General features: G+C 37.4%; 1 protein-coding gene across 1 annotated transcript in view; it reads left to right on the top strand.

Annotated features, from left to right (window-relative positions):
• The window catches only part of LOC127421647 (uncharacterized), a 58232-nt gene that overhangs the window by 4230 nt on the left and 26110 nt on the right, over window positions 1-27892 (top strand). Inside the window, exons 2-4 of the mRNA XM_051664777.1 lie at window positions 4077-4173; window positions 7294-11096; window positions 23496-25170. Of these exons, the coding sequence (XP_051520737.1) occupies window positions 4077-4173; window positions 7294-11096; window positions 23496-25170 (5575 nt within the window). The remainder of the gene's footprint in view (window positions 1-4076; window positions 4174-7293; window positions 11097-23495; window positions 25171-27892) is intronic.

Genomic DNA, 27892 nt, shown 5'->3' with positions numbered 1-27892 from the left:
AGGCGAGTCACTCTGCCACCACGAGGACCTAGAGCACATTGGGAATTGGGCATGCCAAATTGGGGAGAAAAGGGGAGAAACAAAAATTTATATAGTTACAATTACAGACATTGCGATCTTCTTTTGGCTTTTCACTGAACATAATTGTTTTCCCCCACCTTCCGGTTCCTTGCACCATCGCTCTCCACTTCTATCAATCCACATCAGTTCGGTACTGTACTCCCATTTTAAATTCCGTAACTATTCGCTCCTCTTGTTCAAAATAAACTGTCCTAGTGGGTAACACTCTCGCTCACGGTGCTGTACCTGTACTTCCCTGCCCAGTCTGAAAAATCAGTCTGAAAAGCCTCACCCGCTAGAGGCCAAAAGTGCACAAGTGATGGATATTATATAAAGAAGGTATGAGAAATCACAAAACATAATGTAACCAAATGCTACAATTTACTTAATAATAATGTCTCAATATTTTAAATAACCATAATGTTAATTAAGACTTTATTATTACACCTGTAATACAATAATACATATAACAACCACTTTTAGTGTTTGAGTCAATAATATCTCTCACTAAACACTGTGTGAAATATTTATTTTTGCCTTATTTTATTCATTTGGCATGTAAGTGACACAGTATAGTATGTTTGCCATCACGGGTAAAGAAAAAATGGAATAAATATCACTTAAAACAATTATTTCAAACCATAATAATATTGCCAATTAATGATTTTGACAGTATTTTGGATCAATTTAATGCATCCTTGGTGAAAGGAAGCATAAGTTATTTCAAGAACAAAAATGTCATTGTGTTCTAAAAATGGAAGCGTACTGTATATACTATATATAATATAATTTTCATAAAGTAACTTGTAATTACTTGAATAGTTTTTTGGCAAACTACTTATTTACTCTTACTTGAGTCATAATATTTCTTAGTACTTTTATTTGTACTCAAGTGAATTATTTCTTCAGTAGCAGTACTTTTACTTAAGTAAAAAAAAGAAATCAGTACTCTTTCCACCACTGCTCATGTTGAGTTAATGCATGAGGAGTACATTTAAAACCCCCAAAAACCTGTTGCATGTGTATATACAGACTCAGAGCGTAGTTTATAGTTTTACTGTAGAAATTGAAGTCTTCACAAACACTGTGTGGTCTGTGCTAAGTGGGACAACAACTATAGATCCAACTACAGCTTTGACTCATAAGCAAAGTAAAACAAAAACCTGAAACACTTTTGAATGGAACAATTCCCAGTCATGTGGCTTGTTATGAGTAGATTTCAGCTTTCTGTTATGTTTCTCCAGCCTCACAACACAACTTTGGTTTTGATTTCAGATGAAGAAATCTTAAATTGAGATTTGTCAAGTCATTTTTATTTGTATGGTGCTTTTCACAACACACACCATTTCAAAGCAGCTTCACAGAAAATTATGCATTTAACAGAAAATGAAACTGTAATATCTGTAAAGTCTTAGAGTCATCATTGTGTAGTGTAATTAAATATGATTGTAAATTGTGGATAAAAATAAACTATGGCAAGAAACACAAAACTCCATAAGATGTTGGTTAATGGAGAAAAATAACCTTGGGAGAAACCAGGCTCACTGTGGGGGCCAGTTCCACTCTGGCTAACATCATGAATATAATGCCAATATTTGTTATTTATGTGCAGTGCAAGTCATGGTTTAAAATGAGTAAACTAAGTTAGTGTTAAGGTCCAGTGTTTAAACAAAAATTTTTATGAACTGTAAGATTAATGACTAATGTCTTTGAAGTCCATCCTGGATTAACTGCAGAAGTTCACATAGATTCATTGTCCTTTGTTAGTTGGCTGATGAAGGCTTTGTTGGCAATTAATTGATAGTCCATATATCCCATTTTAAGAGTGTAGTCCATCATTAGACCAAGGTGTTGCAGGCAGAGATCGGTGAGGTTGCCCAAAAGTTGTTGTTGAGCCGTTCGGCCCCCGTTTCTCCCTATGGCCTCTGCCGGCTGCATTTAGTCATCATCACTCAGAGACACATAGCTGTGGAGTCCAACACCAAGCAGGAACGGAGCTGGATCTATTTGTGAACTTGTTCTTTATGTATTTATTTTAATTGCTCCCATTATGTTCTGTTTTGGCCAAAAGTTTAACCCTGTCAGTGGTTTCGCTTGAATAGTTTTGATGTTCGTCTGCACAGCACCACACCCAGATATTGAAGGACCACAGTCAGACAGATAAAATTACATCTTCAGGGTATGTGTAAATATTTTAGTGCAGGTATTTTGTGTAAAAAAAAAAAAGAAAGAAAAAAAAGAAAGAAGAGGTGTGGTTTAATTTTAAACTAATTGTAAGGTTTGCATTCTGTATTCTGTCTAAACAAGATTTATTGTTTTTACACAGTTTTAACTAATCTCCCCATTATAAATGTGTATTTAGTTTTATAATGTTTTGTTTGAGTCAGTTCTCAATTCAGCAAATGCTAAAGTTTTACCTGGAACTAGCCACACCACATGCTTTCAGTCTCCTATCACACAGAGCGAAACTCAACACTTGGCTGTGCCCTCTAGGGAGAAGCTTGATTGAAAAACTCAGATACATAAGTGAAAATTTCAGCTTGTTTTCACTTAATTTATTACACATTATTGCAATGACAGTCTTCCCATTGACACCTGTTAAAGGAGAGCTGTAAATACTTTTCCACATTAAATGAATGTCACTTTAGTGGTCATAATCAGGCTCACTTTTAAATATTTATGTATATGCACCTTCACACACAAACCATCACACTTTCAGTGTTGGTGTGCCTGAGGGTTTTAAGGGTGGAATCTGAAACTGAATGTTTTGCAAAGACCCCATAGCTAACTCCCTTCGGATGACTCTCACACACTTTTTAGGGTCTTGGATCAGTATAAACACTGCATGTACACACATGCAAATGAAAAACATTAAAGGGATAATTCACACAAAAATGAAAATTCTGTCACCATTTAGTGGCTCTCATGTTTTTCAAACACACATAACTTTTTTCCTTCTTAGGATACAAAAGGAGAAGTTAGGCAGAATGTTAGACGTAGTCGACATTCACTTTTATTGCATAGAAATAAGATGCAATAAAAGTGAATGGTGACTGAGGTTAGCATTCTGTCTAACATCTCCTTGAGTGTTCCATGGAAGAAAGTAAGTCATGCGGGTTTAGTACAACATGAGGGTGAGTACAGTACATGATGATTTTGAAGAATATTCATTTTTTGGTGCACTATCCCTTTAAATACTTTTTCAAATCAGCTAGCTATCTACAAGACATTTTTTTTTTTTTATGATTCCATCACATGGGTCAAAGGATTACTTGAGTTCATCAGTCAAGTTGTTCCAGTGTATCAGCATTTCTTTGTTGGAAGAAGTTTATATAAATGACATTTAAATGATTCACATGAAAAACACGTGATTGCTTCCTTGATGAAATGGAATCTTGGATGCATCTGTTCCACCCTAATTGCCAGCTTAAGAGTTGATAATTGCATCTTTTGTACAAGAGCGTGTAATGTCATACAGTTAGGGCATTGTGTCCCTGAAGAAGGTGAATTAGACCCACGTGTCGTGACCGCAGCATACCATTGACTGTGCTCACCTGTCACTGAAAGATCTGTGTTTTGCACTTAAGTTATTGTAAGTGGTGCTGTACAAAAGGCAACACCAAAGTGTGTGTGTGTTTATGTTATTAAGTGCATGTATTTGAACAACTTTGCATACCTGTGCATTTGTTTTGCATACGTACACACCTGTCAGTGCTCTCTGAAAATATGCTTTAGGTTTCTGCTGACAGTATGCTATCTTTGTAGAAAGCGAATATCTTGTTAATATCTGCTTGGATGATTTTCCTGTGTATGAAGACAGATCATGTTAAGTTCCACATTTCTGTCATTTTAGCAGAAAGGCATGAGCATCTACATTTCACTGCTCAGTGAACTTGAGGGCATTTCATTTGTTTGCTCTTTGTGCATGAATCTGAACTTTAAACCGAACCCTGAGTTTCTCAGAATTGCATTTTTGTTGTACGTATGGATCACTGACTGAATGTTGCCTTTCACAGAACCGAGCCTTCCACATTAGGACATAGTGAAGGTCAGGATAGAGAGGAGCGGACTGGACACAAGCCGTCTCTATTTGGCACTGCCCCCAGGTCAAAGGTTAGAGAGCATCACACTTATACTTCATGTGACAAGTGGTTTTAAACTAAAATGTGCATGACAGCTACAGTATTCACAGTCATAGCTCAAGCTATGCAGCTTCCATGACATAATAACAATAAACAGATATATGTGGGTTTTAGAGTTATTTGTAAACATTTGCAGTAAAAGAGTTACAGGGTTCCCACGGTCATAAAAACTATATATTTATGTATAACTATATAAACTAATATCAGGGAATTAAAAAAAAAACAAATTTCAGCCCTGGAAAAAAAATCTCAAAAGTCATGGACATTTCCACAGTGGATATACTGTACATTTTTCTTGCTTTCTCTACTTTAAAGTATTTCATAAGCTAGCTATTTTACTTGTGTAGAGTAAAACGTGCTTGCAAGCCATTACAATGTCAGATTTGTCAGTGAATCATTCTTAAGATTTAGTTCTATCTTGAATTAATTAGTCAAAATGGTTCAGAAATTGATCTAAACAATTTGTTTTGCAGATCTAAGATTTTGATTCAGTCTGAATCAAAATTATTTTTAAAAATCTTTATCTGGTAACCACAAACCCCTGGGAAGGTCATGCAAAAGTCATGGTAATTCATTGGTCAAAAAGGGTGGGAAACCTGATGTTAACAAATTGCTGTGCGATGAATTTTTTTTTAGGACAGTAGGTAGATACCATATATTGAATCAGTTAAATTCCCAGATATTAAAAATATTGAGCTGCAGAGCTTTGCACAATAGAGTGAATTAATATAATAAAAAACAAATCAACCAGGGAATCTTTTCAAATAGTAATACCTCTCACAATATCAGAGCAAGCAACTTATTAATTGTTTTGCTGTTTAATTAGGCCTACTGTATGTGATGCATTCTTTTGCCACAACACATATTGTCAAACAAAAGTTTTTTTTTCTAGTTTCAAAGGGGGGCATGAAGGCTGCTTTACATTGATAGTCCTTCTCATATATTAACATCCATGTTTCATTTAAAAATCGTTTAGTGAGGGTGTAGTGGAGGAATGTTTTAGTCTCTCCCGTCATGCTTGTGCTCAACAGTCCAGAAACTAATATGCATACCTTTATGCTAAGCTCTCTTGTATGTTGTGAAGGAAAGACATGCACAGACAAGGTTAGGAACACGGTTTATTAAGGAAATTTGTACTTAATGTGATCGAAAGAGTGCTGGCTTGTGTGGGAAACAGGAGAGATGTGTCACTCATGGCTGTTTTTCGAAAGGTGCTATATTTATTCTATCATTGCTTCTGTCCTCTGACTACTGTGTAAAACTGAGGATAAAAATTTACAGTTGTAGTTCTAACACACATTCATGCATCCATAGGCTTTTATTAAAATCTTTGTAAATATTGCATTATTAACTGATGGAGCTGTTAGTTTGTTAATCAGTCAGTATTTTTAAAGTGGGTCAGCTGAGATCAGGCAGAGAATTATTTACAAATAGTATGCATTTTATGTATGTAATGGTACAGGATTTTTCATTGTTAGCTGATCATGTATTTTTTAGATTTTAGATTGTTTGTGGTAAGGTCAAACACCATTTAGTTACACAGGGACACAGGAGTTTGGTTACAATTCCTTTTGCATTTTGTTTCTTTACCTGGCCAGCAGATGGAGCTAATTGTATGTATTTTCTACTAAACTTCTACAAGAAACTAGGTATAATGCTGTCAGGTTGAGCCTACTGTTTTGAAAATATTAATACCCGTCAATAAAATGAATGACATTATGTTTATAAATGTTATACAATAAAATACATTTTATTCAATGAAATGAATGGCAATATGTTTATGGTAATATGCTTCAGGCCTGCTTACAGATTCCAAAATACACCTACAGCAGCCAAACATGGAAGAAACCTCATAGACATTTCCTCATAAAATATTTATGAGGTTTCTTCCACATCTGGCTATATTCTGTATACTGTATATGTCTATACTGTATATACAGTCTGGAGCATATTGCCATAAACACATTGTCATTTATTTTATTGTTTTGTTTCACACAGTTCCTATTGATTTATGACATTTTATGATACAGATAAACCTTTATAACTCCAATAAAAGAGCAGATGGCATTCATTAGAGATGTTGAAAGCTCATTAGTGTAATTCCAGCAGGTTAAAAGTTATTTATAAATGCTGAAAGTACAACAAGGAAACACTAACCATATGTAATCATATGTTATTTAGCAATTTATATAATTAGGGCTTCTATTCTGTGTATAAGATCAGTATAGGTTTATATCAGATTCAGTATAACAAAAAGGTGTTATGGTTGGATTTCAAAGCTATTTAGATGTTTAATATATCTGTCTTTTTTTACTTTACAAAAGAGTTCTGTATTTTACAATAATTAGTTGAGATTTATGAAAGGGTTGACAGATGACCAGCAGATATGATCATAATGAACTCTTCCCCCCTTGCCCAATCTGCAGGTCTTCAAGGAATTCAGGGCCTCCACCCAGATTGAAAAAAAGAATGACAAATCTCTTTCTGTCTCACTCCATGACATTTCATTTTCTGTTGTTATCAAATGTAAAATTAAATGCTTTTTAGCAGCAGATTTATCATCTTCCATCAGACAGCAGAACATTTGCGATTCCAGGTGTGGTAGTCAGCGTCTTGGCCTCTATGAGACATGTTTGTTAACGTAAAGGGATCTTTCACCCAAAAATGAAAATTCTGTCATAATTTACTTAGCCTCATGTTGATCCAAACCCATATCACTTTATTTTTCATGCATCTTTTCTCCATACAATGAAAGTGAATGATGACTGAGGCTGCCATTATCCTCAACATCATCTCTTGTCATCCACAGGAAAAAAAAAAAGTAAAATGGGTTTGTGAGGGTAAGGAAATGATGAGTTTTATTTTTTGGGTGAACTATCAATTTAAATTGCAGGGATTTTATGTGTAAGATTTTATAAGGTCAGCAATATAATGAACTACTATAATAATATAATAAATGTACTACTAATGATTATGAATGCTTGTTTTATGTTTTCCTCATTATTGTTATTTTATATCATTGAATTCTTCTTTCTTACTATTATCTCTTTAATTTCTTCATCTCTCTTTTTCTCTTTCTTTCATTTTACAGAAAGGGCTGCTTAGTTACTCAGAGAGTGACCTTCATAAACCCAAGAGCTTTGGCACATTTAATCTGGGCTGGAAGAAGAAAAGGAAAAGAGATCTATCCCAAAGCCTTTCAAGCGTCAGTCAAGTTCCAGGGGTCAAAGGTCACATCAGCGAACAGGATGAATTTGATGAGCAGGTAGAAATAGAACAAACCTTACTAAACCAGCAGGACGATTTCGAGATTGTAGAGGCTACACCTGTTTCCACAGCATCCCCTCGTATCGCTAACCAATCGCAGCCCCAAGATGTCCTGAGTGACATATCTTTGACCAATGATGAGGGCCGACTAGAGGATGCTGTCCTTGCTGCTGTGGGTTTCATGCCGCCCCATGTGGACAGTACATTGATACCATATATTGACTCTTCAGTCTCTGATAGTGATGGTTACCAGACACCCCCAGAGAGCCCAGTACCAAAATATCTCTCATCTGATTATGCAGCTGTCCAAGCTGTGACTAGAGAATACCCAGCCCCTGCTGAAACTTATATAACTACACCTTCCAGCACCTTTTCTAGACATCAGGTTACATTTGCTCAAATGGATAATCCTGAACCTGTAATTATTACAGGCTCTCTGAATACAGCACAGTTCTTTTCACTAAACCCTAAACATGTTGAAGCAGTGTTCAACAGCACAGACACAGCTGCTAATCCAACTGCCACTGCGGTAGATAGATCTATTCGAAACACCAACTCTGTGCTGTTTTGCACTTCAGAGGCTAAGCCTGATATCACAGACTCAATTAGTCTTGTTCCTAAAATGGAAACTCCAGTAAATTCTGACACATGTTCTATTGATAATTCAAGTACAGAGGTACATTTGAACTTGAATGGTGTTTCTGGGAGGGATGATCATCCACTCTTTAACTCCCATTCAGAGACACCTGCATCAGCGATTACAGCAGATGTTGAGGTTAAAACCTTCAACACAGACATTGCCCCTAACACAAACACAATGATTTCTCAAAAAGATTTATACATTGACTGCAAAGAATTAAAGGATGTAACCTCTACCATCCACCAGAGTTCCAGCTCTTCCAGGCACCAGAGTTTCGTCAACTCCATCTCCCAGACTTCTGATCCTGAGACACCTCAATCGATGATTACAGCAGATGTGGAGGTCAAAACCTTCACCACAGACATTTCCCCCAACATAGATGCAATTATTTCTCAGAAAAATTCATACATGGACTGCAAAGAATTAAAGGATGTAATCTCTACTACCCCACAGAATTCTATCTCTTCCCTTCCTCAGAGTTCCTTGTCGTCCATCCCTAAAAGTTCCAGCTCTTCCATCAACCAGAGTTCCATCTATTTCACCCCCGAGAGTTCCAGCTCTTCCATCCACAAGAGTTCTCAGAGCTTCAGCTCTTCCGTCCCCCTGAGTTCACACTCTTCTCTCCCCCAGAGTTCTACGTCTTGCATTCCCCCAATGTCCACATCTGTCATCCCTGATAGTTTCACTTTGAACTCAGATAATACCATCTCCCAAAGTTCCACCTCAAATTTAGATTCTGACACTTCCTTTCCTGAGAATTCTTACAGTCACCAAACTTCCATTATAACTACTAAAGTAGAAGACTTTCAGACCAGCACTGTAGATAACAGAGATGTGTTTGTCACCAACAGTGATGTATTGGTAAACAACACTGACCCCAACAGTATCAGTACAGATACCAGCAAACCCATTTCTGTTTCATCCATGCCAGATGTAATAGTGTCTAGAACTGTGTCTTCCTCTAGTAACACAGAGTACAGTGTGGATGCTGACACTAATACCAAGCCTATTTCATCTTTCTCCAATGCTGATGTATCAGTATTAAACTCAGTTTACAATGTTCACTGCAATTCGCATGTATCTCAGAGTTGTCCAACAATCATGGTACATTCCACTTTTGCTTCAAGTTTACTGGAAAAAACTCACCCTGATATTTATAGTGAGGCCATTTCAATGGAATCTTATGAAACTGACAATTATACTACAAATGCCACTGATTCAGAGAAACCTAACCCTTCTGTTGCAGGACCTGTTCGCCATAATGCAGAACCTGTACTTCTTGAGAATGGGTTAAATATGTCTTTATCTCAGTCAGTTGCGTCAAGCGTGCACACCATCATTAACTCCACTAAAACTGCCACCTTTGACCTTTCAAGTGTCTCAGACCCTGTCATCCCTGACCCAGACCATTCTTGGAGAGGTCTGTCTAACAATTTGTCTTCTTCAGATGTGGTAACTCTGAGTGAAACGTCAGCACAAGACCATATAACTCAGGAAAGAATCCAAGCTAAATCAAATAGCTCTCATGGAATTGTCCATACTTTCTCAGATTTCCCAGACAATGGTATCTCCAACACTGGTATCGCCACCTCTGAAGCCTTATCTAACATAATAATTCTTCCCTCCTCTCACTCAAAAATTTCCCAGCAGCTGTTCAGCTCTCTAGCCCCAGAGGAAGAAGCAGACAAACAACTGAAAAAAATCAAAACAAATGAAGTTTGTGTGGAAGACCAGCCATATGTTACAGAAGTCCATTTTGTGAATGTTAAGGAGGCACCTTTATTAGAACGATCAAAAAGCCATAAGTTGATTGGCCAGAATGAAACAGCAGCAGAGTGTTTGACCAAAGTAAATGACCTGCAAATGTTTGTCAAAGAAAAATATGGACCAGAAGAAGAGGAAAAAGATGGACTAAATGACATTTACAACAAGGATGAAACAACAGCAGAATGTATGACCTCAGTAAATGACTTGCAAATGTTTGTGATGGAGAAATATGGGCCAGAAGAGGAGGAAAGTAATGGACTACATGTGTTTTCTAATAAAAATTATGAAATTACATTGATTCAGGAAAAGGACATTAAATCAGAGCAGAGCCTGACAAGAGAGCAGAGCATTGATGATTTGGAGCTTAGATGTATCATGGATGAGAAATCAAGAGCATGGATGTCTCATGGAGCACAAGAGGAAATGTTACTTCATAAAGTTGTAGAAAAATATGAGGGGACTGAAGAAAAGACAGAGGCATTGCAAATGGTTCAAAGCATGACAGAAGTATCCAAAACACAAGGTGTAATAGAACTGCAAGCAGAAGTATGTGGAGACACTGAAGTGTTGACAGATCAAGCAGAACAGCAGATTCCCTGTCTCGCTGCACTGAAACCAGTCCTACCAGTCAATCAAGAACGTAGCCTTGAAGAATGCACTCTGGCCCCTCCCTCCTCTGAGCTAGTAAAGGTTTCGCTTGCAGATTCAAGCATGGCAACACATAGTCACCTGGAGATTTGGCTCCACCCCTTAGCCCCGCATCATTCAAGTGGAGCGATAACACTACTAGAGGACACAAAAAAGAGCAAATATCAAACAAGCACTGATAAACATCACATTGAGAGGGAGGAACACAGATATAGTGAAGAGACTGAGGATACAGCCACATTTCTTACAAGCACACATAGCAGTGAAAGACAAGAACCAAACAGTGCAGAGACAGAGAGCACTGTTTGGCAGTCCACTCTGGGTACAGAGAAGATTTCCACTATATACAAAGAAGAGACCTTCAGACACAACAAAGACACAAGCAACAAACAGGGGGAGGTCACAGTGACAAAGGTAAAGACAGATAACATTAGCATCTTCACTCATAGAAACGTGGTACAAATCAGTGAAACCACATCAGAAGAGGGAAGAGAAGAGGAAGATCTCCATACAACTGGCGTTATCACTTTCCCTGACCACCAGCTTGCAACACATTTAATACCAGGTGACAGGTAAGACAGAAAATATAATTTTTTATCTATCAATGATCTGTTTGTGTGGGTACATTGTTAAAAACATTTATGTTTTGAATATCTGAATAACTGATGCAAATATTTGATATATACTTACCTTGTATACAGGTGCATCTCAATAAATTAGAATGTTGTGGAAAAGTTAATTTATTTCAGTAATTCAACTCAAATTGTGAAACTCGTATATTAAATAAATTCAATGCACACAGACTGAAGTAGTTTAAGTCTTTGGTTCTTTTAATTGTGATGATTTTGGCTCACATTTAACAAAAACCCACCAATTCACTATCTCAAAAAATTAGAATACATCATAAGACCAATAAAAAAAACATTTTTAGTGAATTGTTGGCCTTCTGGAAAGTATGTTCATTTACTGTATATGTACTCAATACTTGGTAGGGGCTCCTTTTGCTTTAATTACTGCCTCAATTCGGCGTGGCATGGAGGTGATCAGTTTGTGGCACTGCTGAGGTGGTATGGAAGCCCAGGTTTCTTTGACAGTGGCCTTCAGCTCATCTGCATTTTTTGGTCTCTTGTTTCTCATTTTCCTCTTGACAATACCCCACAGATTCTCTATGGGGTTCAGGTCTGGTGAGTTTGCTGGCCAGTCAAGCACACCAACACCATGGTCATTTAACCAACTTTTGGTGCTTTTGGCAGTGTGGGCAGGTGCCAAATCCTGCTGGAAAATGAAATCAGCATCTTTAAAAAGCTGGTCAGCAGAAGGAAGCATGAAGTGCTCCAAAATTTCTTGGTAAACGGGTGCAGTGATTTGGTTTTCAAAAAACACAATGGACCAACACCAGCAGATGACATTGCACCCCAAATCATCACAGACTGTGGAAATTTAACACTGGACTTCAAGCAACTTGGGCTATGAGCTTCTCCACCCTTCCTCCAGACTCTAGGACCTTGGTTTCCAAATGAAATACAAAACTTGCTCTCATCTGAAAAGAGGACTTTGGACCACTGGGCAACAGTCCAGTTCTTCTTCTCAGCCCAGGTAAGACGCCTCTGACGTTGTCTGTGGTTCAGGAGTGGCATAACAAGAGGAATACGACAACTGTAGCCAAATTTCTTGACACGTCTGTGTGTGGTGGCTCTTGATGCCTTGACCCCAGCCTCAGTCCATTCCTTGTGAAGTTCACCCAAATTCTTGAATCGATTTTTCTTGACAATTCTCATAAGGCTGCGGTTCTCTCGGTTGGTTGTGCATCTTTTTCTTCCACACTTTTTCCTTCCACTCAACTTTCTGTTAACATGCTTGGATACAGCACTCTGTGAACAGCCAGCTTCTTTGGCAATGAATGTTTGTGGCTTACCCTCCTTGTGAAGGGTGTCAATGATTGTCTTCTGGACAACTGTCAGATCAGCAGTCTTCCCCATGATTGTGTAGCCTAGTGAACCAAACTGAGAGACCATTTTGAAGGCTCAGGAAACCTTTGCAGGTGTTTTGAGTTGATTAGCTGATTGGCATGTCACCATATTCTAATTTTTTGAGATAGTGAATTGGTGGGTTTTTGTTAAATGTGAGCCAAAATCATCACAATTAAAAGAACCAAAGACTTAAACTACTTCAGTCTGTGTGCATTGAATTTATTTAATACACGAGTTTCACAATTTGAGTTGAATTACTGAAATAAATGAACTTTTCCACGACATTCTAATTTATTGAGATGCACCTGTATATTTTTGTATCAGATGGATATTTCAGTTTGCCAGCCTGCAAAAGGACAACAACTGAGTATCAATATAACAGGGATTTGTACCACATTCCAAATAAATTATTACTGTATTTATACAAATATTTATACATTTTTTGAGAGAATATATTGGAATAGAAGACACAAATTCAGTTTATTTTATGATACTTATTTAATTACACATCCCTTAGATGAGCTTTAGAAAAATGTAAACCAGTAAGTTCAATTGTAAAATGTTACCTTTAAAATGATCATATGTTATAAACAGTATTTTAGAAGGTCTCAGTCATGGAGAATGTATAGGAGCATGAAACTGTGCATGTACAGCACCATTCTTTCCCCCACGTGTTCAGCAACTCTCTATTTATATTTGTTTTGTTTGTGGCTTCTATCTCTCTCTATCTTCTTTTGAGTTATCCAAATAATACAGTTTTATTATATTTCTTTGAGTATCTACAGAGTGACAAAGTTCTACTAATATAAACAATCCTTTTGTATAAGAGGTTGAAGGAAAATAAGAAAGGACCGGTTTTATCAAAGCCTCACCCACTTGCAACCCCACATCTTATTAGTTCATTTAAATGGGATGGGCAGCTGTAGGAATGTGAGGTAGTGCAGTGGTTCAAAGTATGCTATTGACTCATACTCGATGGTACTCATTCTTGAAATAGTCCTCTGAATGAAGTCCTACATCAGAAACAGCTGAGCTAAACTTGAATGCTTATCAGGAATATGACTGATGTAACTGCACAAGGCAAATCCTAATGAACTAATTTCCATTAGTTAAATATGTGTTCCACTCATCTGAGAGAAGTTTTTGGTCTGATTCAGAAATTTCTTTCAGTTACATTTGATTCAGTTCAGTTTAATTTAGTTTCATTCACTTACTTTCTGTCCAGTTTTGTGTATTTCAGTGACATTTCATTGAATAAAACAAAACTAGACTGAAAAGTATATTTCTCTATTCTGTACATTAGGGCTGTCTGACACGCAGCTGCATATGCACGTGCACACTCTCACAGTGATTCAGCTGCACTTCTTAACGGCACAATATCTTGGTCATTATGCCTCTTTTGGCAAGTTGTTAATGTAAACACAGTCATTTATGTCTTAGGAGAATGTAAACAGATAAGGCAAATAAAATTGTCAAAAATCATGCATTAGGCCTTGTAGGGTAAATGCAGCCTGATACATGACTTTTATATGCACTGTCTGTTATATTATATTACTCCAAAAATTTGACAAGAAAAAGAGAAAACCACTCACTGCTCTTAATTTGTTTTTTGTTTTTTGTTTTAAATGCCAACTGTTAACTTGAACAATTGCTAGAAAATTTTAAAGGAATAGTTCACCCTTAAATGAAAATTTATCTCATCATTTACTCACCCTTATGCCATCCCAGATGCGTATGACTTACGTTTTTCTGCAGAACACAAAGTATGATTTTTAGAAGAATATTTCAGCTCTGTAGGTCCATACAATGCAAGTGAATGTTGACGCTCCAAAAAAGGACATAAAGACATCATAAAGGTAATCCATGTGACTCCAGTATTTAAATCCATATTTTCAGAAGTGATATGATAGGTGTGGGTGAGAAACAGATCAATATTTGTCATTTTCACACAAGAAGAAGAATGTAAAAGTGATCTGTTTCTCACCCACACCTATCATATAACTTCTGAAGATATTGATTTAACTACTGGAGTCTTATGGATTACTTTTATGCTGACTTGCGTGATTTTTGGAGCTTCAAAATTTTGGCACCCATTCACATGCATTGGATGGACCAAAAGAGCTGAGAAATTCTTCTAAAAATCTTCATTTGAGTTCAGCAGATGAAATAAAGTCATACACATCTTGGATGGTATAAGGGTGAGTAAATGATGAGAGAATTTTCATTTTTGGGTGAACTATTCCTTTAAATCAAAGTTTACATAATTATAAAATACTCGAAGGCTACATGCTATTTTAAATTATTTTGCCTCATGCTGTTTTAATTAGTTAAAGCCGAAGTTCACACAAAAATGAAAATTCTGTCAAAATGTACTCACCCTTATGTTGTTCTAAACCTTTATGACTTTCTTATGCGGAACACAAAAGAAAAAGTTTTAATTAATTTAACAGCACATACTTCCAGTACAGTGGCAGTAGGGCTGGAACGATTAGTCGACATAAAACATTGTTGACAAATATATTCATTGGCGAATAGTCATTTGGTCTCACGGGATGCATTTTACCTAGAGAGCTGCAGCCCATGAGGAAGAATACACTCACAGTCCAGATGCACTCCAAAGAGCTCATAATGATGCAGATGGCAAAGTATGGTGAGATTATACAAATATACTAAATAAGAAACGTACAAAGTCAACGTTGTCTTGAAATAAAACGCAGCTGGCATTCAGCAGGAGCAAAACTTGCATGTTGCTAAATGAATGGAAACATCCTGGTGTTATTATTTTCTTTCATCTGTAATGCATCCTTTATTCAAGTTCAATCAGTACGGAAGCAGAAACGCTAGGATTCTCTCGCGTGTTTGCGGCAGCTTCAGTTGTGATAGCTTGCCATGTAATGAATTATAGCTAATGTGTTGCATTGTTTATTTTATCGATGTGCAGCTCTAAGAACATCGAAGTTTGTTTTTGTAAAATAAAGTTGGAACAAAATTAAGTGAACAAACAGGTGAGAGATGGCAGGACTATTTTTCTCTGCAAAAATGAGAATTTTTAATAACTCTTTTTTGTATTGTTTTCTAATTGCAATCTGAAAATCCTTTAAAATAAGGTACGTTTACTTAAGGAGCTTCACTAATAATTGAGATATTGATATTTGTTAAGAAGTGTATTTTGTCTTACAGGTTTTTTAACTTGTCTCAACAAATGGAAAAAAAAAAAACCTGCCAGTGCAGTAAGATAAAAAAATACTGTATATTCTCAGAAAACAAATTTTAATGTCTTGTGCAGTTACTTCTCAAGTAATTTTTTCTTGATTTAAGGATTTTTAGCTATTTTAACTTGAAAACAAGGCAAAAACGGCTAATACACGATTTTGTCTATTTTTTTTACTAAATTAACCTTCATGGAAAGGAAAGTAATTCAGAGAAATTAATTTTAAAGTATTAAGATACTTTCATCCTCATTTTTTTAAAGCACTTGTTTAATACAAACTCTTAACTCAAGGCTCAAGCTGAATTGTCGATTAAGAGCTAATTGTTGCAATAATAACCCGAATAGTTGATTAATCATTCTAATAATCATTAGATTAGTCGATTATCAAAATAATTGTTTGTTGCAGCCCTGAATGGCAGAGGATAGTGCCTGTCATGTTAAAGCTTAAAAATACCCAAAAGTGGGGGCCTGGGTAGCTCAGCAAGTAAAGACGCTAACTACCACCCCTGGAGTCGCGAGTTCAGATCCAGGGTGTGCTGAGTGACTCCAGCCAGGTCTCCTAGGCAACCAAATTTATCCGGTTGCTAGGGAGGGTAGAGTCACATGGGGTAACCTCCCCATGGTCACTATAATGTGGTTCACTCTCAGTGGGGTGCGTGGTGAGTTGTGCATGGATGCCGTGGAGAACAGCGTGAAGCCTCCACATGCGCTGTGTCTCTGCAGTAATGTGTTCAACAAGTCATGTGATAAGATGCGTGGATTGACAGTCTCGGACGCAGAGGCAACTGAGATTCGTCCTCCACCACCCAGATTGAGGTGTCACTACACCACCATGAGGACTTAGAGCGCATTGGGAATTGGGCATTCCAAATTGGGGAGAAAAAAAATTAAAAATACCCAAAAGTATTATAAAAGAGGTAAAATGTTTGTCATATTCATAGTCTTAAGGCAGACGATAAGGCATGGACACGTGAGAAATTGTGAGAGTTGTTTTAAGCTGATTACAATGCAAGCCACTGTGAACAAGCTTCTTTCATAATGTTCATGAACGTACAATGGATGTCACTATTTTAACTAATAAATGACATACATTTTGTATAGTTTCACATCAAAACATATCTATGTCTTCAGAAGACTTTGAATATGATGCACAATTCACATATACTACTTTTATGATATTTTGGGTCCTTTTTAAGGTAGGCACTTTTCTCTGCCATTGTATTGAAAAGACAGGCTGTGATATTCATAATGAAATTTGAATGAATTCATAATTCATTATTAAAATGTCTACTGTTGTGTCATGCGTAAGAAAAGTACAGGTTTGGGACTATAAGAGGGTAAGTAAACTGAAAATATTTCACTAGAAATGTTTGTATTCTGAGATGTGCTGGTTTCTGTGAATGTAAGTTGCAGTGGAAAGTGATGCAAGACAGTGACCAAAGCTAATCTTTCAGACACTTCAAATGCTCTGATAAAAAAATAACACATTCATGAATGTCAAACATTTTAAAAGTTAGGTGTATTGCATATTGCAAAACAGATTACAGGCAGCCACAGCAACTAGAATGTGTATATAAATAGTCTGCCTATTCTGATCATGTAATTAATTAATTAATTAATTAATAGCGCTGAGCAATGCATGATATACTGTACATAATGGAATTAAAGTGGATGTTTAGAATGATTTCAATTATGCAAGTGACAGACACATGGTGGCAGAAGTCCTCTACACCCTTGTCTGCAAAACATGGCCCCCAGTTGCCTCATTCTTATTTGCATATTCTGAGCTCTGCACAAATTATCAAAGCTGTCAGTCTTCCAGTAGAATCTGTTATGACCAGAATGTGAAGTGTGTGTCTGGAACTTTAAACATGTGCTATGAACCTTTGCTTTGCACATGCAGACATGTAACTACAAATTTAAATGAACACATGGTTGGATGGAGAATAACTGCCCATTAATTGCTTTGACATAATTTAATATGATTATTCTACTGGTTTGGTCAGACGTCTTTAAGAAAATTGCAATGTTGAGCCTGTTTTGGACTTGATAAGCTGAAGTAAACCCTACAATTAGTATATTAAGCTATCAAGAATGAGACTAATGTAGTTACAGTATTACAGTTATGTTAAGTTGATATGTCCTGCAGTATGACATGCTAAAACTATTTCAAACAGTATTTTGTGCATTAATTTTACAATTATTATGCATGCAGCTTATTTGAGCTTTATATTAATTGAGAAACTGTTTAAAATATTTGTACTTTAAAAAAATAATTTGACATATTGTAAGACCATTTGAAATGAACTAAATGAACTAACTAACTTGGTGAAAAAAAATGGTCACCTGTTACAGCACCTAAATATACACTTTGACTTGTACATTTATATAAATTTTACTTAAATTCATAATGTTGATCTTGAAAAAAGTTATTGGGCATGTTGTGCTTTAACAACATAAATACTATTGTAATATTGGATGCCATGTTATTAATATAACCAAAATAATAGTAAAATCAATGCAAAATTCATTTGAATTGATGCTGTTGATGGCATCGCTGATCAATGTTAAATATTGGCATGTAGTTATGCCATAACCCCTCGTATTGCATCATATCCGACTATCCGGAATTGCTCTCAAACCTTTAGCTTACAGTAATCAATGGTCGGGACAAACACACATTCTTCGGCCATATTTACAGGGTATATATTTTTGTTTTTACTGCAAACTATCTTTCAGTTAACTAGGCACTCCCTTCATGGTCAAGCCTGTGACTGACATGGAACTGACATGTAAATTCATGTCATTATTCAAAAATGAGCTGACTGGTCCCAGCAATTAAAGGTGCCATTTATGTTGCAGGAAATACAAACTTCAAACTACACCTTCTCTGACAGAGATAATTACAGACCTCTCTGGGTGTGTCACATAGCACCTGAACTGGCTTTACACACAAACATTCTCAAAAATAACTGCTATATCCTTATTTCTAAACTGTCAAGAGTAGTGATGGGCATTCCGGATCTTTTTAGTGAGCTGGCTCGTTCAGCTCAGCTCACCAAAAAGAGCCGGCTCTTTTGGCTCCCAAACGGCTCTTTAAAAAAAAAGTCAAACAGTTTGCGATAGTTTGACTATGATTGGTGTTAAAACAATTCTAATTAAATTATTAAATCAAATCATACTCTACCTTAACCACAATGTGTTTAAAAATGCATTGGTTTGCATTTGCATTTAAAGTATAACTTTTTAAAGTATATAAACAAAGTGCAGATAAATCTAACCATTCAAAACGAATACGATGTGAACAGCATAATAGAATATTGCACCATATCAAAGAAAAATAAATAACAATTTGCAAAACTGCAGCATCCCACAAATTGAAATAAATGTAAAAAAAGAAGGGTACTATTACACATGTGCATTTAAAGTATAACTTTTTTAATGTATATAAACGAAGTGCATATAAATGTAACAATTCAAAACTAATACAATCTGAACAACATAATAAGTTGGCTCCGCCCTCCCTCACTCATCTTTGGTTCATTGGTTGACACTGCGTGTCTGATTAACAGGAACAACAGGTGAGGCTGTTAGTCTGATCAGACAGTCAGAACGAATGTGTGTGCGCTTGAGCATTTAGGCCTATATTATTTTATTTATTTTTCCTTCTTTGAATTCGTTAATTCTATTCATTTAAATCTTTTGATTATTCATATCTTAATTTTTTTATATTTTTATAAATAGATTCGGCTCTTCTGATATGCGAGCCGGCTCCCAACGTTCACCTATAAGAGCAGGCTCTTAGAGCCGACTCGTTCGTGAACGACCCATCACTAGTCAAGAGGAAGACCACAGGCAGTGAGATAATTCATGTAGTAGAAGCTTGCATGGATGCACAATTTTGAATCAATGCTTGTATTTAGGCAATAGTGTTTTTGTCAAATATTTTATCTCTTCAGTTGATCCTTTGTTGTGAAACACTTGCAAGAAACTGAAATTACCACTAAACAGGGCTTGGCCACCACCACCTGAGATATGAAATACAACAATTCTCTGAATTGAATTGAGTAAAGACGCTGACTACCACCCCTGGAGTCGTGCTGAGTGACTCCAGCCAGGTCTCCTAGGCAACCAAATTTTTCCGGTTGCTAGGGAGGGTAGAGTCACATGGGGTAACCTCCTTGTGGTCGCTATAATGTGGTTCGCTCTCGGTGGGGCACGTGGTAAGTTGTGCGTGGATGCCTCGGTGGATGGCGTGAAGCCTCCACATGCGCTATGTCTCCGTGGTAATGCGCTCAACAAGCCACGTGATAAGATGCGTGGGTTGACGGTCTCAGATGCGGAGGCAACTGAGATTGGTCCTCCGTCACCCGGATTGAGGCAAGTCACTACGCCACCACGAGGACTTACAGTGCATTGGGAATTGGGCATTCCAAATTGGGGAGAAAAAAATTCTCAGAATGTGGACCAAATAACCAGAATTAATATGAAGGCCCATAATGCTCTAAACAAGTACTTTTGGTATGACAATGTAAGTAGCATGTGAGTGCACCTTTTAAAGAATTTCTTTGGTCGGAAGCTTTACTTTGCTCTTCTGTAAATCGAGAAAAATAGATGGCACGTGAACCCCAATTTTGCCAGTAGGGGGCATGAATGGTGCAGAGTGACTAGCTCTGCCAGCTGATAAAACCTGATACCTCTCCCTTTAAATGTCTCAGGGCTAACTGAATAATAAACTGCTTGATGTACCAACAAATTACTTTCTCAATTCTCAGAACTAGTTAATTTGAAGTGAGCCTTTCTCTCTTGTTCAGTTTATCTTGTCTCTTGGCTTAAATCTATCTCATTTTCTACAGTATACACTTGTGTTTTATTGCTTCTGCAGTGATCTCAAAAACAACTTGTAAACAATTCTTCATTATACAAAGGAGAGGTATTTTAGTGATGCATTTGTTTCTTTAATATCCATTACTCCTAAGATGTGTTAAAGTGAGAGGACACTATTCACATCACATGTTCACACCTGCCTTTGGCATTGTGTGTGTAGATTTGTGCTATTATGTGTCATGTGTGAGCATTCAATTTACTATATGAACTGTTTCAAAGTTATTTGTTTGTGGAATGTGTGTTAATCTCAACCCAGGACTGCTCCAGTTCAGATAATGCTTAATTTACAAGATTAATACTTAACTAACAACACATTTTTTTGGTAGTAGTTCTTTCATAGTTTAAGCCAATAAATACAGACTTATCTCAATTTTTACCCAATAATGCCACTGTAATGCTAAATCTGTCTAAAATGTTCCCAGTAACACAGGCAAATAGTAATAAAAATACCACAAAGGTGATGGAAAGACCCAGCTTTTGGGAATTGTGATATACTACATTGGAATTTGTACTATCTTTTGTATTTTGTGGTGCAAACGTAGGAATAAAATTCATGTTGGAAAAGATGTTAAAAACAACACCCCAAATAACACCTCCTCTGTAGGCTCAATGAACCATATAGAAGCAACCAGTCTTTTACACATTTATTACCACATTTACTATTATTAATGATGCACCATTATGTTTAATCACAACCTTGCAAAGTCATTGTGAAGTTTTTGTCTGCTCCATTAGTATCTTTTCATGTTGTAAAAATACTGAATTCCCACTCACTGTTTTTTTATTTCAGTCTTGTGATGGGGATTACATCTGATTTTAAGGCTGTGATTCATTTTGAAGTGCCATTATAACACGTCATTTCTCTGAAACTCACCTACGTACATTGCAATACATCCCCACAGTAGAAAGAGACCTTTACACCTTACTTTCCCAGCATGATCTGTCCTCTACCTTGCTTATAAGTGCAATTATACGGCATGTTTATTTTTTATTTTTATTTTTTGGTTTTTTGATGATGCATGATATTTTAAATCTAAATGTCTTTATTCAGGCAGTTACAACAAACTCAGCCCCAGCTCTAACATGTAATGTGGGTCACACTGGGTAGTTATATGCTCAAGTACAGGTGCTGGTCATATAATTAGAATATCATCAAAAAGTTTATTTATTTCACTAATTCCATTCAAAAAGTGAAACTTGTATATTATATTCATTCATTACACACAGACTGATATATTTCAAATGTTTATTTCTTTTAATTTTGATGATTATAACTGACAACTAAGGAAAATCCCAAATTCAGTATCTCAGAAAATTAGAATATTACTTAAGACCAATACAAAGAAAGGATTTTTAGAAATCTTGGCCAACTGAAAAGTATGAACATGAAAAGTATGAGCATGTACAGCACTCAATACTTAGTTGGGGCTCCTTTTGCCTGAATTACTGCAGCAATGCGGCGTGGCATGGAGTCGATCAGTCTGTGGCACTGCTCAGGTGTTATGAGAGCCCAGGTTGCTCTGATAGTGGCCTTCAGCTCTTCTGCATTGTTGGATCTGGCATATCGCATCTTCCTCTTCACAATACCCCATAGATTTTCTATGGGGTTAAGGTCAGGCGAGTTTGCTGGCCAATTAAGAACAGGGATACCATGGTCCTTAAACCAGATACTGGTTGCTTTGGCACTGTGTGCAGGTGCCAAGTCCTGTTGGAAAATGAAATCTGCATCTCCATAAAGTTGGTCAGCAGCAGGAAGCATGAAGTGCTCTAAAACTTCCTAGTATACGGCTGCGTTGACCTTGGACCTCAGAAAACACAGTGGACCAACACCAGCAGATGACATGGCACCCCAAACCATCACTGACTGTGGAAACTTTACACTGGACCTCAAGCAACGTGGATTGTGTGCCTCTCCTCTCTTCCTCCAGACTCTGGGACCCTGATTTCCAAAGGAAATGCAAAATTTACTTTCATCAGAGAACATAACTTTGACCACTCAGCAGCAGTCCAGTCCTTTTTGCCTTTAGCCCAGGTGAGACGCTTCAGACGCTGTCTGTTGTTCAAGAGTGGCTTGACACAAGGAATGCGACAGCTGAAACCCATGTCTTGCATACGTCTGTGCGTAGTGGTTCTCCCCCACATTTTTGAATGGGTTTTGTTTCACAATCCTCTCCAGGGTGCGGTTATCCCTATTGCTTGTACACTTTTTTCTACCACATCTTTTCCTTCCCTTCGCCTCTCTATTAATATGCTTGGACACAGAGCTCTGTGAACAGCCAGCCTCTTTTGCAATGAACTTTTGTGTCTTGCCCTCCTTGTGCAACGTGTCAATGGTCGTCTTTTGGACAACTGTCAAGTCAGCAGTCTTCCCCATGATTGTGTAGCATACAGAACTAGACTGAGAGACCATTTAAAGGCCTTTGCAGGTGTTTTGAGTTAATTAGCTGATTAGAGTGTGGCACCAGGTGTCTTCAATATTGAACCTTTTCACAATATTCTAATTTTCTGAGATACTGAATTTGGGATTTTCCTTAGTTGTCAGTTATAATCATCAAAATTAAAAGAAATAAACATTTGAAATATATCAGTCTGTGTGTAAGGAATGAATATAATATACAAGTTTCACTTTTTGAATGGAATTAGTGAAATAAATCAACTTTTTGATGATATTCTAATTATATGACCAGCACCTGTATACGCTTTAGGTCTGTGATATATTACTAGTCATAGACCTCAAATGTACACTAGGTGTTGTGTTGCACATACTATCTCACAGCAGGTGATGCTTCTTTGAATTTACTGACAACTCTGAAACATTTTAATTGTGTGTCAGGTATTGTTATAAAAGATGCTTAACACATTAATGTGTCTTTTCTGTCTTTTACATTCATCCTTTGTTCTAGATTCTTTCATGTATCAACTGTTCTCAGTACAGTGATTGAGGAGTCAGACACAGAGGATCAAGCTGAAACTGAGGCTGAATCAGACATAGACATGAACTCTGGCATTGCGGTTTTAAGCACGACCCTCAATCGACCGTCATCTACTCATGAAAGTAAAGAGGATGTCATGGTGGTTCGCAAAGTGTCCTTGGTCAGCACTGACAATAACGGAAGCTTAGGGAATCATGAAGGTCTATTGGATAGCATTGGGTTAAGAGATCAGTCAGAGCAAAGCAAAGCCAGTCCTGAGCTTCGGAGGAGGTGGGAGAGTCTCTATTCTAGCTCAGAAGAAAAGAAATCCAGCTTCATGAAGAGTTCAGACTATAAACTCACGGACAGAACATACCTGCATTCCTCTCAACTGTCCCCAAGCTATGAGAAAACAGTTTACACTTCTCATTTTCGCTCTCCCAAGACGCTGGAAACCGAGCCCACTGCTTTCTTCTCAGAGACTGCTGGTAGCCTTGGCAACAATAGCTGGAAAGTCAAAGAGAGCGAAGTTCAACTGAGCAGTCAGAGTTACAGTAGTGGGAAGAGTGGGGCGGAGCTTAGTACACCTGTCAGAGCGAGAGAGGGAGAGGGAGAGCAGATTAGAAAAGCAGGCTTTGACTCACAGGCAAGTTTAGATTCTAGCTTGATCATTACAGAGACAGATGAGTCTTTCTCGGGGGTGTTCAAAGCAACACGTGTAGAGCTGCCTCACTCGCCCACTACCCCCGACACCCCCTCTGCCTCCTCCCTTTCTGAAATCGATAGCCTGGTTGACACTCTCAAGAGTATGGATCGACCGATCCGGCAAAGGGTTCAACGCACTCCATCCAATACGCCATTCTCTTCACTGCCACCTATCGAAGAGGATGCACCAATCTCATCCCCAACTCCAGTGTCACCAGTTACTGAGCCAAAGAAGATCTTGAATGGAGTATCCAGTTTGCCTCCAGACATTGGCCTCAACTGGAGTTCCCCCAAGGACATGCGCTCTCCTTTGACCATGATGAAAGAGCAGCAGTCTGGAGACAGTCCGAGTCGTGGGCTTACCCTGCCCCTGCGAGCTTCAGCCCTGAGTAGCATCGTCATGCGCAGGAGCTCCCTCAACGACCTGAGCCCTGAAGAGGGCTCCACAACAGGGCTTGTCAATGGAGGTGGTCTGCTCAGCCCATCTCGCCTGGAAAACAGCCTCTTTTTCCAGCCAACCGAGAATGGCAAGAACACAAATCGCTCCATTTTTCGTGCGGCCTCTCTCCCCGATATTGGCACCAGCCATGAGCGTATCAGCTCGTCCCCCAAAGGAACAGATGCTGTTCTTGGGTCTCGTTTTGAGCGCTTCTCATACCTCACCTCTCCAGCGAATTCCCTCAGTGGGACTGGTGAAACATCTCGAATGAGTGTGCCTCCCTCAATCCAACCAAACTCTGCAATAGAGACCTCCAGCTTTAACCACAAGTCCTTTCTGGAACTTTACCGCTCTCTGCCCTCTGAATCTCTCATCAAGAACTCTCAATCTGTAGGTCTTCAGCGAAGCAGTAGTGTTGATGGAGGTTTCCTAATCAATGACACCAAAGCCTTCCAAGTTCATCAAAAGCAGGAGCCAGAGTGTATCTTGGCTCTCAAATACAGAGCCTTCCCTGATGCATATGTGAGTATTGCTTTGTCACAATACTGATGGATCTGTAGTTGGCATGACTGTAATGGGACATAGTTTGCATTGTTGATATCTTCAAGTACATCACTGACCACGTTTACATGCACAGTCTTACACCGATTATGCTAAATAAGGCATCAACTTGTGTGTGATCATGCTGTAAACACTTTAAACAATTTTCCTTTATTAGAGTCATAAACAGTTTAAGCAAAATCCTATCAATTTCATGTTGCATGTAAACACCTTTACCCATGTTCTTACTGACCAATCCAATGTGTGCAATTGTTGTGCAAATGCCTGTTTGCATTTTGACGTCAAAAGTAGAGAATAACCTGATGATTTCAAGTCTCATGTCAATGCTGTTGATTTTTGGTAATTAGCAGTGTATTTGTGTGCATGTAAACACACTTAATGACTTGGCCATTGCAAGAATTGGCAAACTATTAGTAACAAATCTTCAGATGTAGAGAGAAAAGAACAAAACAAAGTGTCATGCTAAAGTGTATCACTCATAATATGAGGGCATGGATTCAATGAGAGATTTGTTTTCATTTGTTTCTCTTGGGTGCTAGTCAGCCTCTTAATGTAACCTGATATGAAACCACTTACAGTACAAGTGTTGTTGTGTAGCATAACATGCGAGTTTGACAAAATGTCTGATGCACTCGGTTTTAAAAAAAAAAAAAACATTTGCTCATATAAGGTGCAAGATACCCTAAACCTGATGTTCCCAACTTTGTTCCTGGAGATCTTGCTGACATTTATTCCAGCCCTGCTATTTACTGTAGTTCCAACACACCTGACTATAAATTTAAAGGACACTCAAAACAATCATTATCTGGTTCAGGTACGTTTCATTAGTTGGAACTAATCTCTGCAGGAGTATAGACTCTCCAAGAATTGTGTATCGTGCACTTCTGCCCTAAACCTCAGTGAATGAAAGGCTTGGAGGAATGTAATGTCACCTGAGTGAGAAGGGTTTAGAATAGAGATTGGTGGGAGTATACATTACCTCCATCCTCATGCAATATTCACCTTTCCTCTTGTCCTCTAAAACACAGATGTATCTCCTATGTTTGTGGAATGCCATTACTATCTGCTGTACCAGGTGTTCATGGAATTGCAAGTCAGATTTTAACAGGAAACAACTAGCCTAAAGCACCAAAATCATTTTTAGGGCATATTTTATTTGGTTTAGGTTTGATTCGATTTTATTGCTATATGAACACTTAACCTTATCCAAGACCTGGACTGGCAAAAGTGTAATGCATACATTAATACCCCTGGCTTTTCTCAATTGCTAATTATCCAGATAAAACCTGGAGCACAACAGGCTTATTTAATGACTTTTCAAGCAAAGACCTCAAATGCTCAGTGTCTCATAGGTTTGCTCATGCATCAGAAAAGTCAGAGACTGTTTGTACCTTGGGGTGTGATTAGAGATGTTACTAAGGACAAGACTTTTATGATTCAATCATAATACGTAGTTTGTCAGGCAAATATCAGTCACTAGGAAATAGCTTCAAACTGTTATCACGTATCTACTGTCAAATGAGCATGCAGCTTGACCTCTGTCCATTTATACCATCATTGCTCATTGTTGACATAGATCTTAATGATGTTAAGTTATCTGGATTCTTTATCAAGTTCAAAGTTTAGAGCATTTTTACAGTACTGAGGCCTATATCCTTTATATCCAATTTTCAAGTAGTTGCTGACGCTTTGTTGCATTTATTATTATTATTATTATTATAATTATTATTGTTGTTATAGCTGGTGATAACACATCGGTCCAGTTGCAGGTGTTGTAAGCCAGAGTCATGCTGTTTTAAAGATGTGTTCTGCTTCCTGTTATGAATGTAATGAGATCACAATATTCAAACAAAAAGAAAGCCCTGAAATAATAATGGTTTGGGTTTCAATGATGGGCCAACTATCCCTTTCCTGTAACTGTATGCATAGAACACCCTTAGAACAGAATGCTCTTATTGCAGTAATTTTTTTAATACTCCCAAAAAACATCGACATTTTGAAAGGCTTTCAGTTAGATTTATTTATTTATTTATTTTACCAATTTTTATTATTGTTTTTTATTTTTTTGTCCTGCAGGAAATACAAATTATAATAAAAACATGTTCATCATTTTCATAATGACATCAAATTGCAATCATCATAATATTAATACAAACACTTACAGGGATAAAACAAGTAATACATAGTATATAAATAACAATAAAATGAACACATAGTTTTATATATAATAAATAATAAAAAATACTGATTTATGATTGATTGAGTGAGTGATCGTGTTTGATTCTCTATCCCGTTGGAAAATTCATTGTCATAATAAAAAAATTAAGTTGGCACATTCTTCTGAGGGCAGGCCAGGAATGATATCTTTAATACATATCTAACTGGAGCTCCCATCAGGGAAAGAAGGAGAGGCTGATGGAATGTGATTTTGTTTGTTATCTGTCTGATTTGTTTTTTTCTCCTTTAAATACCTTTGATGATTTTCCTAAACCTTCTATGTGTCGAGTCCTGCTCAGACACACCCTGTTCTTGGTGTTGGCAATGTCTTACTTTGTATTTGCCAAATGGAAAAGTCAGGTGGAAAACAAGTATGTCGCCTTCATGCTTCATTCAGAATGCCCACTGGCTGTAAAGACACATTTGTCTGGGGAAACTGATAAACTGCCCCTTGTAACGTTTACAG

This window comes from Myxocyprinus asiaticus, chromosome 30 (genome assembly GCF_019703515.2).
Source record: "Myxocyprinus asiaticus isolate MX2 ecotype Aquarium Trade chromosome 30, UBuf_Myxa_2, whole genome shotgun sequence".
NCBI lineage: Eukaryota > Metazoa > Chordata > Actinopteri > Cypriniformes > Catostomidae > Myxocyprinus > Myxocyprinus asiaticus.
Note: the sequence above shows the minus strand (reverse complement) of the source record. Positions and strands in the feature narration are given on the sequence as shown.